Raw genomic sequence first — 19,078 nt, 5'->3', positions numbered from 1 at the left:
TTATAGTGTCATGGACTCTAGAAGTAGACATCTTTGAAATATCCTGGAATTAATTTATCATTTTACACAGGTACCCCAGAATAAGGAGAAGCCACAGGAAAGGGAAGAAATAAATTCCAAGAGAAGAGAAGATGGAGATGAACCTTTACATTTGGGCAGAAAAGCAAATGAGGGTCACCCTCACAAAGAACTGAATATTCAGGAGCAACAAGAAGCAGGAGAAGATGAAGAGCCACACATGGACCAAGTTGAAGAGGAACACAAAAAAGAACTTGAGGAAGAGGAAATGGAGCAGGCAGGGCAGCCTGAGAACTTGGTGGAAGAACAGGATCAAGCACCAGAAGAACATGACTGGAAAGAACGGGAACATAAAGAGGAAGCAGCCAACATGCTGGGTGAACACATTCACTCAGAGGTGCAAGATTCTCTTCTCAACAACAGCCACCCTTTCTGGCACCTGTCAACTGCAGGCCCTGCTTTGCACCTGCAATTAGTTGCAGATGTAATTAGTATCATTTGGATTTGCAGGCAGTTGAGGAGTAAGGCGACATTTAAAACACAGCACTTAAATGCCTGGGACTCTAAGCATATGCCTAAAGTTAAGCAGGGCTGCCCAGAGGGGGGGGCAAAGGGGGCAATTTGCCCCGGGCTCCGCAGGGGCCCCCAAGAGAACAGCGGAGGCTCCCGCCTCCGCCCCTCTCCTGGACCCTCAGCGCATCAAGCGCCGAGTCTCCGCCGGGGCCCCTGAGCCCCGCCCCGCTCCGAGCCGCGTGGGGAGGGGGCGGGGCTGCGAGCTCCGGGCTGAGCTCAGCTCCCTCCGCTCGGCGTGGAGCTCCCAGCCCCGCCCCCTCACCACGCGGCTCTGAGCGGGCCGGGGCTCAGGCCCCGCCGGCCACACGCTGCGGCTGTTCCGGCGAGGCGCTGAGACTCCGGGTGAGGAGGGAGCCGGGGGTAAGAGGCTGGGGCCGGGGCGGGGGGGAAGCGGGACCCGCCGCCGAAGCGCAGCCCGGTCTTCGGCGGCGGGGGGCCCCTTCCGTTCCGGAACCTGCCACCGAAGTGCCCCGAAGACCCGCGGCGGGGACCCCCCTCCCCCGAATTACCGCCGAAGACTAGGCTGCACTTCAGCGGCGGGTCCCGCTTCGGCGGTAATTCGGCGGCGGGGGGGCCCCCGCCGCAGGTCTTGGGGCACTTCGGCGGCGGGTCCCGGAACAGAAGGGCCCCCCGCCGCCGAGGACCCCGGGCCCCCAGAATCCTCTGGGCGGCCCTGAAGTTAAGCACATGATAAAGTGCTTTCTGAATTGGGTGTAAATGTCTAAGTGACATTAATTCCACTTGCAAATAACTGCAGGTGCAAAAGGGAAGCCACATTGAGTCCAGTCTAAAGCTTGTGGGTTGTGGGACGGGAGGTTTGTGTTTGAGGTTTTTTTGCGGGGGGGGGGGGGGGGTTTCTTTACAATATTAGATTTGAAGTGTCATCCTGTCATAGCAAATGCAATTACATTTCCCTTTCAGTTATTGGTATAACTTTAGTAAACATTCTTCATTCAAGTGTTTGCTAATATTTTCACAGAGCATTTTAGCTGTAAGATGAACATGCCTAGAGGAGCAAAGGGAATTTAATGAATAGTAAAGGCAAGGCATATTCTGTGAAGCTTTAAATAGAAACAATAGGATCTGGAAATACATTCTGGAACAGGTCTCAAGCAGAAACATGTATTTGTTGGTCTCATCCAAGCCCCAGTATGCATTTATCCATCTAACAAAACAATCACAGAATCCAAGCCTGATGGAAAAACGTTGGCTGAGGTGCTTTGGACTGGAATGGTAGGTAGGGACATAGTAGGCTGAGGCTATGATTTGGCTGCAATGGCAGAAGATTGCGCAATACCTGCCTCTATCGTGCCTGGTTGCAAACAATGTTTAGTCTCTTATTTAAGACCCAGTCAAGCTCTCATTCAAGTCAAGAATAAAACCACCACTGAATTCCAATTTTGTTAGTGAACTCTTATATTATTCCATGGCTATCATTTTTTTAGTAATGTATCAAAAAAAACTCCCTAAAAAACAATCTGGCGATGCTTTCAAGCTGTGTCATTTACCCAGCTGTGTTTGAGTAGGTCAGCCCAGTTTGCATTTAGTTCAGATATTACACAGGATGTATTTGGAGTGTGGGTTGGAGGACATGTACTATATGTTGGTATGTATTGGAGATAGCCATAGGATAAACTGCATTTATCACAAACCTTTGATTCTTTCACCTACACTCTGACAACATGTTCAACCCTACCTCCCGTGTTCCTTCAGACAGCCAATAGTAGCAATATTTTTTTAACAGAGGCAGTGTCAGATTTATGGTGCTAAAAACTTTATACCACAGCCTTAAAAAAAAAAAAGCAGCTGTGATTATAATAGGAGCATTTAATGTTTAGCTTCAAGTAAGTTGATGAAAGCTTCAAGAGTGAAGTTTGACTCTATGGTCACAAAACAGCTATTATACATTGTTCTCCATCTTATCCATTGCCTGCATAATTCTCCCTCTCCTCCCAACCTCTCCTTTTCTGGCATCAGTGGTTTTAGCACGTCCATTGCTGGTAATATGCGTTCTACCAGGAAAACCATTCCGATAGTGAAAGGAAATAGGTACCCAAGAAGGCAGGTTCGGAAGTGTATACAAACATGTTTCTTTCACTTCTTGACACAGAGTGTAACAAAAAGATACAAACTGGCCTATGAAGAACAGTTGGAACAGCAGCATCTGGCCGCCCGAAGAGCTGAAGAAGCCAAACAGCTAAGGGAACATCAGGAATCTCTACACCAGCAGAGGCTGAAAGGGCAGTTATTACGGCAGCAGCAGCTTCAAGAAAAAGAGCTTGCACTACGGAGACAGGCTGAACGAGGAGAAGAGCAGTACAAAAACCAGCTAAGGTTAACAACTTCCCTTACATGTATGCTGCGGTCTGCACTCTGGGTTTCATGGGGGATGTCGGCACATCGGTGTAAACTGCACCTCGAGGAGACAGACATACCCTGCTAGCTGTCATCACGCTAGTGCACTGAAAATAGAGGGTAGCTGTTGAGGTTGGAGCTGCAAGCGGGGCTAGCTGCCCCGAGTACATGCCTAGTATCTTGGATGTTTATACATATTTTCCCAGTACAGTCATGTGGCTTGTTTTGTGCTACCTGGTTCTTATTCCATACCCCAGAGGTGGCTACACGTCAGCAGTGCTATACATAGACAATTTCAGTTTTTGAAATGTGTTAGGATCTTTTAGGATGAAAAGCACCCCATCAGTAGAAGATATTTTAAAATAATGTCATGAGAACTTGATGCTCGTGAAAGTGAAGGGCCAATATCACTTGCTTCGTGTAGCCAATAGCATGAGTTAAGGATGAACTTTTAGCATTAACTCTTTGGATTTTATTTAAAAAAAATTGGTTTGATTCATATCCACGATGTTCAAACATCTTTGTGGCCTATTAAAATAAAGAACCTTTGAGTGTACATCAAGGTCCTGTAAATGTAGCTTATAGTCTATGTACTGTAGATTATCTTCTCTCTCCCCCCCTCACCTCCTTTCAGTCTCCCATTTAATAAGGGTCTTCAGTTAATACTCTTTCTGCTCTCCTGCTTAGATAATTTCAAAGCCATTAGTGGCCTTCACTTATTTTTTGAAGCTCAAACCTATATAATGATCTTTACAGAAATATTTTCTGAAACACAGAGTAATAGGGAAATATTAACATGAGTAATATTAAAAAAAAAGAGAGCTTTATTACCAGGAAGTGAATTAGTACTGTCTAAATCCTCAATTCTAGAGGGAGTGCCACATAAGCAAACTCCTTGCCAGATCAAAGACTAAATTGCTCAGGTACATGTGTATCACTTCTTTGCTTTGGGACCATTATTTAACAGCTTTTTTAATACTAGACTCTTTGATTTCATTTCTTAGCACCCTACATTTTCAAAGCACAGTACAGACACTAACTTGTGTCCTTATAACAGCCCTACGAATAATCCAATACTACCCACCATTTCTATAGATAGGAAAACAGATGCAAAGGCTAGTAAGGTATCCCACACAAAATTGTCGTGTTCCATAATGTATATTTCCTTTTTAAAATGCTAATGGAAAAACTTAGCTAGCAGGAAAGTAAACCTGGGAATCCTTAAAAAAAAAAAAAGCCAGAACTGTCTCTGTGAAACTGAAACTGTATTTTTGCATACAATTTTTTAGCCAACGAGCTCATTATGACAATATGGACCATGATATTGTACAAGGAGAAGAGGGGCAAGGCATCCATGAAGAGGATGGAGGTGAGACTGAATTTTCTTTCCCTCCCCCCCCCGTCTGAAATGTCTTCAGGGTCAGATTGTCTCATCCATTCAGAAATAAATATTGCTGCTTTGGATTCCAATAAGAGCACTGTATTTTCTTTACAATTAAAATCAGTGACTATGTTTCATTAGTGATTTGTGATGGTTGTATTGCCTAAGATATGGGTGCAGTTATGATCATATACAAACAAGAAGAAGGACTGCCTTGTGGTGAAGGCACTAGACTGGATCTCAGGAGATTTGGGTTCAGTTGTTGGCTCTGCCACAGACTTCCGGTGTAACTTCAGGCCAATCACGTAATCTTTCTGTATCTCAGTTTCCCATCTGTAAAATGAAGCTAAATTTTTTGTCTGTCTTGTCTATTTATATCATAAGCTCTTCAGGGCAGGGACTACTATGCGTACGCACAGCACCTACCACAATGGGGCCTTTTTCTCAGTTGGGGACTCCAGGAGCGACTGTAATACTCATTCTAATAATTAATTTTGTCAGTGTATGAAAGGGACAATCAGCACCAAGATGAAGCTGAAGAAGTAGAAGACCAGATTAATGCAAACGAGCAGCAAGAACCAGAGCAAACAGAGAACCAGCAGGCAGACGGGCCAGCGGTAAGACAAATCTGGCTGTTGAAATAAGATCTTGGACACAATTTAAATTCTTTCTTTCGTTTTATTTGTTTTGTTAGAAATGAGTAGGGTCATCAATGTTGAAGGCATTCTGTCTTTCAACACACCCCAGATCTGTGCTTCTGATATAACCCTGCATGAGGATTTTGACACTGTTGAAACTTAAACTGGGAACACTCGGATACAAAAGCAGTAAACAAGCATTTCATCAGCTGTCCATCACAGTAGATTCCACCTTGGAGGGGGGAGAATCCAATTCTACATAAATACCTCATTATATTGTTCAGTTTTGTGGTGTATACAGGATCTTGCATACATGCATCTTTATTTAGAATACTAGATTGTGTGGCAAATGTTTGAAGAGAAGAATATATATTAGCCCAAAGATGTTACTGGTGCGTTGGATAATAAGCATAAAGGAAAAACAGCATTTATTGAATAGCAAAGGTTGAGGAGCTATCAGGCATTTTCTCCCTTCAGTAGGTGAAAGTGAAAAATCGGGACGGGGTGGGGGGTAGTTGGCACCTGCATAAGAGAGAGCCCCAAATATCGGGACTGTCCCTATAAAATCAGGACATCTGGTCACCCTACCCTTAAGTAACTGATACAAATGCGGCTCAAGTCAATATATCACAGCCTAGGGTAACATGGAGAGCAACTTTTGTGAGCTACGTGGAGTCAGGCCTTATCAGAGTTTGACACTTAACTATTCTGACCTGTCTTTGTTGTCCTGACTGAGCTTTATCAGGTGTTATCACCTGCTGTATTATCAATAACCGAAAGCCTTGCAGTATCCTATGTGGAATGAGTTAGTAGCCTCAGTCTAGTTCCTAGTAGGCAGATGTGCACATCCCAGCTGTATCCTTATTCAGAGCTGACATACTTATTTCCAGTGCTGTAAATCTGGTACTTTTCATAATCACTAAGGTTTTGATTCAGTGCCCACTGAAGCCAATGGAAAAACTCCTATTGGCTTCAATGGGCACTGGATCAGCCCTGAGGTAACTATTACTATAATAATTTTCAAGTGAAATGGAATTGCTGAGACTAATGTACTTATACAATACACCTTTCTAAAAGTTACAGAAGGCAGCTGTGGAAGATGTGAACCCAGCTGATGATCCTAACAATCAGGGAGAGGATGAGTTTGAAGAAGCTGAACAAGAGAGAGACGAGAATCTGCCAGATGAGAATGAGCAGCACAAACAAAATAATCAGAAGCAGGAGAATCCTGAGATGGAGGAACATTTGGTGGTGAGCGGATAAAAGGAAGCATCTGTTGAACATGTGCAATTGTGTGTACATATTAACAGCTATGTTGAGAATGGCTGTTCTAACGATGCTGTACGAGGAAGGACAGTACATTAAAACATTCAAACTGTGATACCAAGACACTGACCTTTGTTTTTGTTTTAATTGGGCAGTTTTTATACTATATACAGTACACACAGGTACAATTACAGAACTGCTTCTTGTGATATCTTGACTTTGTCTCTAATCCCATCACCCCCATCCCCGCTGTCAGGCTCAGTGCCCTGTTTTGCTACCATCCCCCTGTCACCTTGTACACTGCTCCCTGCATGAACAACTTCCCATTACAATTCTCCAAGCCACTGCCCCGTGTTCACTCATATCCCTCATAAAGAATTTTACTTCCTCCATGATTCCCACAGCCTGGTCTGTTTTTCTTCTGTGTGTACCATTGCATCCTGCCTATTGTATTTGCCATTAGACTGTGAACTTTGTATGGCAGGGACTGTATTTTTTCTCTGTATGCTGTATGTAGTCTGATTTGTGTTGTGCAATGATTTCATTATAATCTGTCCACTGTCTTTTTTTTTAATTTGACTTGGTGTAAAGGATGTAACCAGTCTAATATTAATGATATTCAACAAATTAGCTACACTATTATTCAGGAATATAGGATATTTTAGTTACAGTGCAAGTAGTTCTAACCATCTGGATTACTAAAATTAAGTGACGTGCATGGTAGAACTAAGTTTCCATTCTGTTCTGCAGATGGCAGGAAATCCTGACCAGCAAGAAGATAATGAGGATGAACAGTATCAAGAAGAGGGAGAAGAAGAGGTAATAAAAAGAGTGTAGATTTTATGTGGAACTCAGGTAGCATAACAGATCTCAATTCACTTTGGTGAACAGTCAGTCAGTTTTATAAAAGTAAAAAAGTATCATTTTTCCCTTAGTAGCTTTTGGGAAGATGGGAAGTGATCATCACTTCTCCCTTGGTCATTGATGTAATACTTCAATCATAATTTTTTCTTTTGAGTACTTATGCTGATGTATGGCAGTCCATTAATTTCCTACGTAGTTTTTAGCATTAATTATGCAGTTACTGAAAGCATTAAGCTGATCACAACTCAGGGAAAAAAACGCAAACCTCTAGCCCTCCTAGTGTCACTGAAAGCCTCATTGATACTTCATGCTTTAATCACATACCTCTGTTTCATGCAAGCAGTTTTCCCAGTTAACTACCGACTCCTTAGCTCAGACTAATTTATCCGTGGCTCATTAAAGTAGTTTGAGCTATTTAAGCTCCCAGTATGCATGCAACTGAATAGCCAAGAAGCTGTCAGTACATTGCTTTCACACTGAGAAAACAGTGGAAACAACTTTGTTTTTCCTCTTCAGAATTTTGAGTTGCATGCTAATCATGCATGCCTATATGCTGCTCTGCAGCTCCTCCACACTTAACTAATAACGGCTATGTCCTGCTTTACCTGTAGTACTGTACTACAAAGCAGTGGATATGATTGCTCAATGCTCACTTATGAAATTCTGCTACTTTTTGTTTAGATTAAATGGTATGTATTTAACATTTGTCAGTTTCTTAAAATATGTTGAAATCAACCCAGGTCATTAGCGACTGGTATTAAGTTGCCTCTGGCAGTTATTCAATGTTTTATGTGAAATGATTTGGTGTCCATAAAAGAACTAACTGTACCCGTATTGGCAGTATTTACAGAGTAGTTGAGAATCAAATGGGTATGGAAAATGAGCTACTCTCCCCAGAGGCAGATTACAGTTTGATGGGGCCCTGGGCCAGAACAGGTCACCCCTTCCACCTGAAGTCCCTGCCTCTCTGCACTCCTGCTGGGGAGCAGGGTGAGGGTACAGGGGGCTTTCCTCACTCCAGCCAGCACTCCTGCTGGGGAGCAGGGTCGGGGCACAGGGACGCCCAGTTGGCCGGGGGACCCTGAGCACGGGCCCTGTTGGCTCAGTGGCTAATCCGCCACTGACTCTGCCATTCCTAGCAATAGTCTTTCCAGCAAATGGATCCAAGTATATCACCAGAGCAGAGTGAGGAACTTTACACTGCTGTTCCTTACAAATTTTCCTAAGAAAACATTTTCAATACTGGCGAGCCACTGGAATAACCAGGTTTTTTAAAAAAAATAATGGGCTGGATTCTAATTTTCACCATTCCCTCTTTATGCAACTCTAGCAGTGTAAAGGAGCCATAAATCAGTAGTAAATTACATTTTCATCCAATTTAAGACCTATTTATGTAGCTAGAGTGGTGTAAAAGGACCTCAGTGTGAATGTGAGTTGGGTACAAGCCTTTTCACTGTGCCCAAGCAGCCAGAAACTTAGTCACATTGAAAAAAATTAAAATATAATCTTTAGGTTTCCTGCAACTGGAGTATCCAGTTAAAAATCACATCACTTGATCCTATTGTGATTCCATGAACTCCCCGAAAAGGCAATAGGAATCCTGTTGGCAAGACTGGGGCAAAATAAACCTGCAGAGCTGCACAAGAAGACTGACATATAGAATCATAGAAGATTAGGGTTGGAAGAGAGCTCGGGAGATCATCTAGTCCAACCCCCTGCTCAAAGCAGGACCAATCCCCAACTAAATCATCCCAGCCAAGGCTTTGTCAAGACGGGCCTTAACAACTTCTAAGGATGGAGATTCCACCGCCTCCCTAGGTAACACATTCCAGTTCTTCACCATCCTCCTAGTGAAATAGTGTTTCCTAATATCCAACCTAGACCTCCCCCACTGCAACTTGAGACCATTGCTCCTTGTTCTGTCATCTGCCACCACTGAGAACAGCCAAGCTCCATCCTCTTTGGAACCCCCCTTCAGGTAGTTGAAGGCTGTTATCAAATTCCCCCCTCATTCTTCTCTTCTGCAGACTAAACAATCCCAGTTCCCTTAGCCTCTCCTCATAAGTCATGTGCTCCAGCCCCCTGATCATTTTCGTTGCCCTCTGCTGGACTCTCTCCAATTTGTCCACATCTTTTCTGTAGTGGGGGTGGGGGGAGGAACTGGATGCAGTACTCCAGATGTGGCCTCACTAGTGCCGAATAAAGGGGAATAAGGGGAATAATTACTTCCCTCGATCTGCTGGAAATGCTCCTACTAATGCAGCCCAATATGCCATTAGCCTTCTTGGCAACAAGGGCACACTGCTGACTCATATCCAGCTTCTCATCCTCTGTAATCCCCAGATCCTTTTCTGCAGAACTGCTGCTTAGCCAGTCGGTCCCCAGCCTGTAGCAGTGCATGGGATTCTTCCGTCCTAAGTGCAAGACTCCGCACTTGTCCTTGTTGAACCTCATCAGATTTATTTTGGCCCAATCCTCCAATTTGTCTAGGTCACTCTGGACCCTATCAGCCTCGGGGTCACTACACATACTAGTGAAAGAATATTAAAAAGATTAAGGAGGAAATTGGTCTTTTGTATACATCACTAAATGTCAGTATCACATGTGCATGTGTGTTGGCTTGTAGTGGGGAGCACTGTATGACAATTGTACTTTAAATTCAGACATTTCTTTTCAGTGCAGATGAACAATGTGCTGGTGATTTTTTTTAAACAGGGTTTTTGTTTTGTTTTGCATTTTAATACTACAGTAGAACCTCAGAGTTACGAGCTGACCAGTCAACCCCACATTTGGAACCGGAAGTACGCAATCAGGCAGCAGCAGAGACAAAAAAGCAAATACAGTACAGTACTGTGTTGAATGTCAACTACTAAAAAAAAAAATAAAGGGAAAGCAGCATTTTTCTTCTGCATAGTGAAGTTTCAAAGCTGTATTAAGTCAATGTTCAGTTGTAAACTTTTGAAAGAATAACCATAATGTTTTTGTTCAGAGTTACGAATGTATCAGAGTTATGTCCGTAACTGTGAAGTTCTACTGTAGAAGGATTATACTTGACACACACTAATTTTAAAGGAAACCAGAAATTTGCAGAGCTGTACGTTTGTGCCTTTTAGGTTCAAGAAGATTTGACTGAAGAGAAGAAAAAGGAACTGGAACACAATGCTGAAGAGCCATATGGTGAAAATGATGAAAATGTAGGTACATAATAATAGTAGGTTTAGTTGTCTTTAACAAAGCTACAGTCATGGTAGACATTACACAATAAAGGCTGTAGCTCACTTTTAAGCATAAATTAACTTTCAAACTCTGCCTCAACTGCCTCCTGCCCTACTTCACTTCCTGTTCCTCCCAAAAACCCTTTCAACCTGGAGAGCCTTCAGCTCTAGCATCTAGAATTCCTTCATCAACTCTTCCAGCTTCACATGAGAATCACCCCTTTTTCCATCTACTATTACCTAGTTAATTGTATCTCTAAATTTGCTCCCCACCCTCCCACACACACATCCAGGCTGGAAATTCTGTGCTGTGCCTCCAAGACATACCGCCCAGAAACTCTCCCTGAATCCGTATTGTGTTGTGTAATGTGCTATTCTGTCATGTATGAGGATTATAGAATTCTATAAATATTCCATTAGAACCACATTTAATAATGTAACTCACTAAAGGTATGATCCTGCTACTGTGAAATCAATGGGACTTTTGACATTAACTTCAACAGGATCAGACTGTAAAGGATGAAACTTTCATCCCCACTACAGCCTCTGTGGCATAATACAGGGCTATAAAACCCTATAGGGGACAGTCCCCCTGCCACAGAAATTGTATAGGACAGCTGCAGCCTGCCTTACGTAGGCCACTTTGCAAGCCTCAACATAGTGGATGGGGTTATGGCAGGCCGATAGCGCCACCGAGATTTTGGGTTATGACGCATCAGCTTCCAGAGCATCCCAGAATTTGGAGGTTTAAAGCCACCTTTGCCCTCACTTCCTCAGAACTATAAGTTCTGTCCTGCCCTGCACCAGAATTTTACCCCAACCCAGCCATGTGTTTTGGGATATGCTATAACCACCACACAATATATATTTTTAAAAGATTTATGGGTAAATGTATTTGTGCTGTTCCCCTGGTGTTATCTGGGCCAGTGATCTGCTAGGTCACTCCAATCCTTGACTCTGGGAGCCACTTACCCTGCTCTGCTGTGAGAACCCCCACTCCTGGGCTGTTCACGCACAGCCTCTGGCACGTAAGCTGCTCCTTGGATTGTGAAACCGAATGACACTAGCCAGTACCTCCGGTTCCACACAGAACCCTAGGAACCTCAGTCTTGCCGGGTCCAGTTATGTCCGCTGGACACTGCAAGCTTATAGGAGTTTGTCATTTTAACAAAGAAATTGATATTACCAGGCTTGTTATCCCAAGGGGAGTCTCTGTCATGTTTCAAACCAAACAGACTGCTTCAGACAACAAACAGATTTATTAACCACGAAGATAGATTTTAAGTGAATAAAAGTCAAAACATAAATCAGATTTGGTCAAATGAAATAAAAGCAAAATGCATTCTAAGCTGATCGTAACACTTTCAATGCCCTTACAAACTTAGATGCTTCTCACCACAGGCTGGCTGGCTGCTCCTCAGCCAGCCTCTCCCTTTTGATCAGCGCTTCAGTCGATTGGTGTGGTGTCTGTAGATGTGGGTGGAAGAGAGAGGAAGAGCATGGCAAACATCTCTCCCTTTTATCATGTCCTTTCTTCCCTCTTGGCTTTGCCCCCACTCCCATTCAGGGGTCCGGTGAGCATTACCTCATTGCAGTTCCAAACTGGCCAAAGGAAGGGGGGGTGAGTCACTTGGGAGTCCATCAGATTCTTTTGATACTGCCTAGGCCGGCATCCTTTATTCCTGTGAGACTGGGCTGGGTTTGTCCCATACATGCCCTGATGAGGTGTGAACTGCTTCTTTGCTCTTGGAGAGTTTTTGCATGGGCTTGCTTTAAGCCACGAGGATACATTTGCAGCCTCATAACTATATACATGAAATTATAACCTATAACATTACTATAACAATTACTATAATATCACTACAATAACCATGCTCAGTGCATCATGAGCCTTCCAAAGACATTCAACATGACAAACTTTGCATTGGATACCACACAATCATTTTACAAGGGTGAACATGGGGGTGCTGGGTGTTCCCCTGAGGTACAGAGCGTCACAGTAGTTTCACTGAATCCTTCCATTTTTGTTTTATCTTTTCAGGCTGATGAAAAAAACAATGAAGCTGCAGACCGTGAGCAAGGAGATCACGAAGAGAACAACCAAAAAGAAGGTCATGAAGAAAATTATGAGGAGGAAGAGGAAGATGAGGAGGAAGGTGGCGCCATTGCAGCAAAAGCCCATAGAAGAGGGGAAATGTAACTCTTTGTTGTTTTATGGATCATGTTCAACAAAAGATTCTTGCTTGAAACAAACTTTTTTCTAAGGATATTTAATTACAGTAATTCAAAGTTTGCCTTTTATGTTTTTTACTTTTCTATTAGATGCTTTTATACATATATGTGAATACACTATTTTGATATTCTAGATTAGCATCTCTTTTATATTAAGGCAACACAAAGACAGACAATGGAATAGGTCTCATTCTTGTCATAATTCTGGTAATGTTTTAAAAGAGCATTTTGGGTATAAATTTAAACTTTCCTATTATCCAAGTTTGGAAAGAGCATTCGGTTTACACTGTAACTTATATGTGAAGTGATCTCGTGCCTAAAACTACTCAACCTTAGTCATTCAAATAATTTCATTGCCTTCAGTGATTCATGGGTGAGCAAGGGCTAGCTAAATTACACACTGAAGCCCTAATCCTGAAATGCTTATGTGCTTAACTTTTAGGCCACCATGAGTAGTTTCATTATCTTTAAGCATGCAAATAGTTCCATTAAAGCCAAACATGGGCATATGTGTTTGCAGGATCAGGTCTCAGTGTGTAGATGCAGTGCAACTTTAAAACATGCAAGCTATAAAAGCTTTAAGAATACGGTGCTGTTAATAGCTGTTAAGGTTAACAGCTGTTTATGTACAATTATTAAAAACTTAATTTTAGTGTGTATCAAGGTGCTTCAGTTACAAAAATCACAGCAGATAATAAAATATGGTCTGCGGGTAAAGTACGTGTAGAATGCATTATGTAAAGAACTACTCAGACAATCAGAGATGCAGAATCAAAGTAGTCCCATCAGTTGAAAACTGACTCTGCACTAGAAGAATGAAGGTTTACAGGAAGAATAACTGGGTGATACTCAAACTAGTTCATAAAATGTTTATCTGGCCCACTATCATCAAAACATTTTAATGATCATTTGTGTGTAAGGCCTGTTGAACATGCATTTTGGAGAGTAAAAGGGCTTAAGGCATTTTAAGTGAGTTAATAGGACTGGTACAAGACATCCCCTTCTGAATTTAGGCCCCCACATTTCTTGCAGCGGTCATCCAGAGGGATGTCTATATATACTATTGTGCTCAGCTGGTGAATAGCAAACCAGTGACAAAACTTCTGTAAGCACACTGCAGTGTGTTTTGCTTCCCTTTAGCACTGTATGGCAAAATGTTAATGTACCAGGCCTCTGGTAAGTTAGTATTAAGTATACCAAGTCCTACAATTAATGTAATTGAGGTGCATGAAAATATACAATATTTGTACTGTTACACACCTTTACTGTTTAAATTAAAGGGGTTAGGCCTAAATGCTATAATCTAACCATTGTGGTTCTCTTGAATTAACCGCTGGGGAATGGAAATCTGGATTTCCTAGGCTATGTCCCATTGCTGGAAATGAGGCATACCATCGCTACAAGCGTGAAGGTGTTAATATATAAAGGAAAGTGTGTTTCTTTCTCTTTAATTTTTTTTGAATGATACATAAGTAATATTTTTTAGTTTAACTTTTTAATATGATTGTAATTTAATTCAATTTCTACTAACTCAATTATACTTTTTTAAAGATGGTTTTACTATTTCTAATTTTTTTTTTAAAGTGCCCTATATATTTCTTACATTTCATAGGAATATTTTGGTCAACGTGTATTTTGGATTTTCTGGTTACCATATTTACATTATGTATAAAAATGCCTGTTTATGTAATTCTGTAAAATGTATAATATGTACATAATCTTCAGAATACAATTATTTTGATAAATTGGTCTTTTTTTTTTTAATGTCACTGTTGCAGAACTTAATTATTTGAGGCATAATAAAAACTTGCCTGCAGTCAATAAAGCTAGAATGTGGGTTACCAATCTTTTTGCAGTGTGACATTTTATCGTTGTTTTTCTACATGTCCATTCTTACCTTATGTGAATGTGTTCATGGGTTGAGGGTGGAGAGAGGACTGCAGCACTGTACAGCAGAGGTGGGATTTTCAGAAGCACTGCATGATGGCTTTATTCAGTTTCCAGGGAAGTGAGTGGTAAAATTCCCATTGAACTCAATCAGAGCAGAGTATGGCCAATGCTTGAGCTCTTCAAAAATTCCACTGTAATTGTCCAAAGTGTTATAATACATTGACTGATTTAACTGTCTGTAGCTGGCAGGGCCAGATTGAGGCATAAACTAACTAAACTACATTTTAGGGCCTCGCAATATGAGAGGCCTCTAAAAAAGAAAAAACTAACTCCATTACAAATAAAGGAGCTTTGGGAAAAATTAGATTTTCTGTAACTATAGACAGTTTTGATCAATTATGATAAAAATATACACATCTGGCTACACATATATCCTTACCTACCTATGCCCTTCATTAATTGTTCATTATTGACAAGCAGGAGGCCAGGGCTCAGAAAAAAATAATTGCACTTGTAAAATTATTATTTCTATAAGTCTATTAGTAGTCTCCTAAGGCTGCGTCTTGTTGGCCAGCTGCTACTGGTAAAATTCCGACCAGGCCTTCATAATTTATTTAAATAAATAGCTAATCTCATTGCCGATAAAATGAGGAAAAATGTGAGGTCGGAGACGGCAGTGTCATGAAGCAATCCTGCCAAGCTCATAGTCAAGGGACTCATCTTGGGAGTGACGTCATGTAAAGCACCCCCCTTGGTTGCTAATAGCTGGAAGGCTGCCATCTTTTGTTTACAGTCCTGCATGCTCAGTCGCATAGTGCCTTCGCTCCTGTTTTTCTTAATTATTAGTGTGTTCTTTCTTCTTTTGATGTGTACATATGTACAATTGTGTATTTTAGTGTGCTCATCGCTTTCTGCTTCATGCGCTATCCATGCTTCACATGATTGAGTTTGCAAGTGATCATTTTATGGACTTGGGTCGAGTGGATTTTAAGGAGGATACATTTGTGTTGGCTTCCCTCCATCAGTTTCAGGAACCTTCACAGTAAATATCAGAACAGGGGTGGCCAACCTGTGGCTCTTCAGAAATTAATATGCAGCTCCTTGTATAACACCAACTCCGGGGCTGGAGCTACAGGTGCCAACTTTCCAATGTGCCGGGTGGTGCTCACTGCTCAAATCCTGGCTCTGCCAGAGGCTCTGCCTCCACTCCACCCCTTCCTGGCCCCTCCCCTCAGCCTGCTGTGCCCTTGCTCCTCCTCTCTCCCTCTCAGAGCCTCCTGCACACCATGAAACAGCTGATCGGGAAGGAAGGGGAGGCGCTGATCAGCAGGGCTGCTGATGTATTACTGTGGCTCTTTGGCAATGTACATTAGTAAATTCTGGCTCCTTCTCAGGCTCAGGTTGGCCACCCCGTATTAGAGAGTGCTGACGAAAGGATAACTAGAGGGTTTTGAGAGAAGTGAAGGAAGATAGATATGTATATCAAAATTCTGATTACATGGTGAGCAAGTTATTTCAAACAAACAATGTGCATATGTAATTTATAGGCTATTAAAGCCTATAATATTCATTATATTTGCTTGAATATAGGCTAGGTTTTTTTCCCACTGTCTCAGTGCTTGTCTAGAGATTACCAGTGTTTTTTTCTGGTAAATTCTCTCTCTCTCTTTCACACATAGAGCTTGTTGTCACTTTGTGTGTCCGAGGTGTTTACTCTAGAGCACTGTTTCCCAAACTTGAGACACTGCTTGTGTAGGGAAAGCCCCCAGCGGGCTGGGCCAGTGTGTTTACCTGCCGCGTCCGCAGGTCCGTCCGATCGTGGCTCCCAGTGGGTGTGGTTTGCTGCTCCAGGTGATTGCAGCTGCCAGTGGGCATGGTTCGCAGCTCCCATTGGCCTGGAGCAGTGAACCGCGCCCACTGGGAGCCGCGATCGGCCGGACCTGCGGACGCGGCAGGTAAACAAACCGGCCTGGCCCGCCAGGGGCTTTCCCTACACAAGCGGTGTCCCAAGTTTGGGAAACACTGCTCTAGATTAATTAGTGGTGCTGGGGGAGATAGGATAGAGCAGCAAACACGAACAGAGATCCCTGCCTAGAAAATGCTGCAAGAAAAGCTATCTACCATAAGCATTGTGTGCAGGGCCAGCTCCAGGTTTTCTGCCGCCCCAAGCGGAAAAAAAAAGAAAAAGAAAAAAAAAAACCCACCACGCTGCGGCAGTGCGATCGCACCGCTCCGCTCTTCGGCGGCAATTCAGCGGCGAGTCCTTCGCTCCAAGAGGGACTGAGGGACCCACCGCTGAATGGCCACCGAAGACCCGGACGTGCCGCCCCAAGCACCTGCTTCTTTAGCTGGTGCCTGGAGCCAGCCCTGATTGTGTGCATTGAAAGTGACAAACTCCATAGCTTATCATTTGAGGACATAATCAATAACTTTGCTCTCCAAAAATCACGACAGAAAAATGTTTTAAATTTCAGTGTTAAAATGAATGTGATGTGCAAACAGACATACTGCAGGTTGCACTGCTTCCATTAAGTAGGCTGGTCTGTGTAACTAACTGCTTTTGTGTTGCTGTAGACAAAAGTTTTCATATCTACTAATTAAGAAATCAGATGAAAATATGTTAATTTCATTCTATTTTTACAACTTCGCCTTTGTATTATATGCAAATATAAAGCTTTCATGTTTATATATTCAATGTCCTTTCCGTGAAAATAATAATTTAATTTTTTTTTTAAATGGTATGGGGGCCTCTTACATTTGCAATAATTTAGGGCCTCAGAATGTCATAATCCAGGCCTGGTAACTGAGGTCTTTAAGCCATATTTGACAGCCATATTGATCACTGAACTGCTCTACACCTTCCCCATCTAATAGAACATATCAAAGAAGAAGAAGAAGAAGTAGTGACAGCAACAGACATTGCTCCCTTAAGTCTTACGATTTGCTCCTACCTCAAGAACCAGTTATCCCCTCCCCCCGCACTCCACCCGTATTTACCTAGCTGGAGGCTCTTGGTGTCTCTGGTGGCTGTTCAAACTAGACATTCTTGCTTTCCATGGCAGCAATGCCATTTCCAGTGGGGTGACAACAAGATTGCCAGTCACCATGGGAATGGATTTACACTCATGATAATACTGATTTTTCAGATCGGTCACCAAACCAAAAATACACATTATTTGCTGAGCTCCACTTAACTGCTTTGTGGAAATCGAGCCACTGTGATTCCAGCTGTTTTATCATGTATTTAGTACTATTTGCTAAGGATGTCGTCGTATATTCTTTCTTTATAGTGCAGTAGTGCCCCAAAATACCAGGCTGTGGTTTTGTGGTGATTACTGTGGCTTAGTGGAACCTAAAGCCAACAGCAGGATTGGGGCCAGTATTGTTTTTTGCTTGAACCAATAATTCTTAATTCATACAGCCACCTTCTTTAGAAAGAACAACATGAGTTAATGCCTAATGAGAACAGATCAAGAAAGTCTTCTGTTTTGCGAAAAACAATGAGTAGATAAATACTGTCCTTCACAAAGGGCTTATTCAGTTCAGAAGAAGGTTACTCAGACTGAAGATGAAGGGCTTCAGTAAGAATTAAATGTCCCTTTACCGACAATGGTATTAAATAATCACTATAGATTTTTCACAGGTGCTGAGAGAGAAATGGGGCATGTTTTGGAAAACATGGTAAATCTGCATAGATGCTAGTTTCAAGATGGATGAACGGTGTTGAGTTTTCTTGCTGTTTGTAAAATGCAGTGGAGTCTCTCTTGTTTAGAAGTTGACTTTTAATATCCAATGTAGTATTTTTTTAAATATAAATGTCTAAATCAAGGGCCATTTTCCAAAGAATTATGAACACTATTTATATTTGCATAATAAGGACACAACTTTTATTTACATTAATGTCCTCATAGGTACTTGTAAAGGAAGTGTGAAGAATGCACTTTGCTAAGGATCATATTCTATCACTCTTACACATATCGTACGACTTGAACAGTCCAACTGAAATCAATGGCTAGCAGAATCTAGCCCTTACTGCATATGACCAGTAAACAAAATCCAGGGACCGCGTGCTGAAGGTTGACAACCCCTGGTCTACACTGATAATTTTAGTCCTGTAGTATAAGCCTCGTGAGCCCAAGTCAGATGTCCTTGGTTCTGAGACTTGCTGCTGCAGGTCTTTTTTTGCAGTGTAGATGTACCCAGAGAGGCTGACGCGAGCTGGCTGAGAAAGAGGAAAGAAGAGAAAAGCGCAGCAGACCTCAAGTGCTAGTCATGTGCTGGATTCTTCGTCTCGCCCTGCACCTTACGCCTGCACTATCTGCGGCATGGATGGACTGTTACTCAATAACTGGACTTTTAGCCACTTATGGTGCTGCAGAACACACAGTAACCGAACTGCTCTGGCTCTTACACCACCCTCTTTCGAGATGGACAGTTGCTATTCATTCAATTTCATCAGCTACAATCTGCTACTCACCATCCTATAATAATTAAGGCTTAGTATTTATCTGCTGATCAGTTGTATTTCTTTTTTCACTGGAAATTTGTTTTGAGAATAAATAATCTAAGTGCTGGCTTTGGCTTTCTGGAAATGTGTAACTCTTCAGGCCTGATCCAAAGTTTACAGATGTCAAGGGAAAGAATTC

The 19,078-nt window shown here is 42.3% G+C and overlaps 1 protein-coding gene across 5 annotated transcripts in view; it reads left to right on the top strand.

The window, feature by feature from the left end:
- The window catches only part of GOLIM4 (golgi integral membrane protein 4), a 65,204-nt gene extending 50,817 nt beyond the window's left edge, over window positions 1–14,387 (top strand). For 4 of the 5 annotated variants that reach the window (XM_045029963.1, XM_045029962.1, XM_045029964.1 and 1 more), the window contains 8 exons: window positions 71–415; window positions 2,702–2,925; window positions 4,236–4,315; window positions 4,829–4,944; window positions 6,043–6,216; window positions 6,982–7,050; window positions 10,209–10,289; window positions 12,352–14,387. In XM_045029963.1, the coding sequence (XP_044885898.1) occupies window positions 71–415; window positions 2,702–2,925; window positions 4,236–4,315; window positions 4,829–4,944; window positions 6,043–6,216; window positions 6,982–7,050; window positions 10,209–10,289; window positions 12,352–12,510 (1,248 nt within the window). In that variant the 3' untranslated portion in view covers window positions 12,511–14,387. The remainder of the gene's footprint in view (window positions 1–70; window positions 416–2,701; window positions 2,926–4,235; window positions 4,316–4,828; window positions 4,945–6,042; window positions 6,217–6,981; window positions 7,051–10,208; window positions 10,290–12,351) is intronic. The other variant, XM_045029961.1, reaches the window with a different exon arrangement.
- Window positions 14,388–19,078: the final 4,691 nt, after the last annotated feature.

The sequence above is a fragment of the Mauremys mutica genome, chromosome 9, assembly GCF_020497125.1.
Source record: "Mauremys mutica isolate MM-2020 ecotype Southern chromosome 9, ASM2049712v1, whole genome shotgun sequence".
Classification (NCBI taxonomy): domain Eukaryota; kingdom Metazoa; phylum Chordata; order Testudines; family Geoemydidae; genus Mauremys; species Mauremys mutica.
Note: the sequence above shows the minus strand (reverse complement) of the source record. Positions and strands in the feature narration are given on the sequence as shown.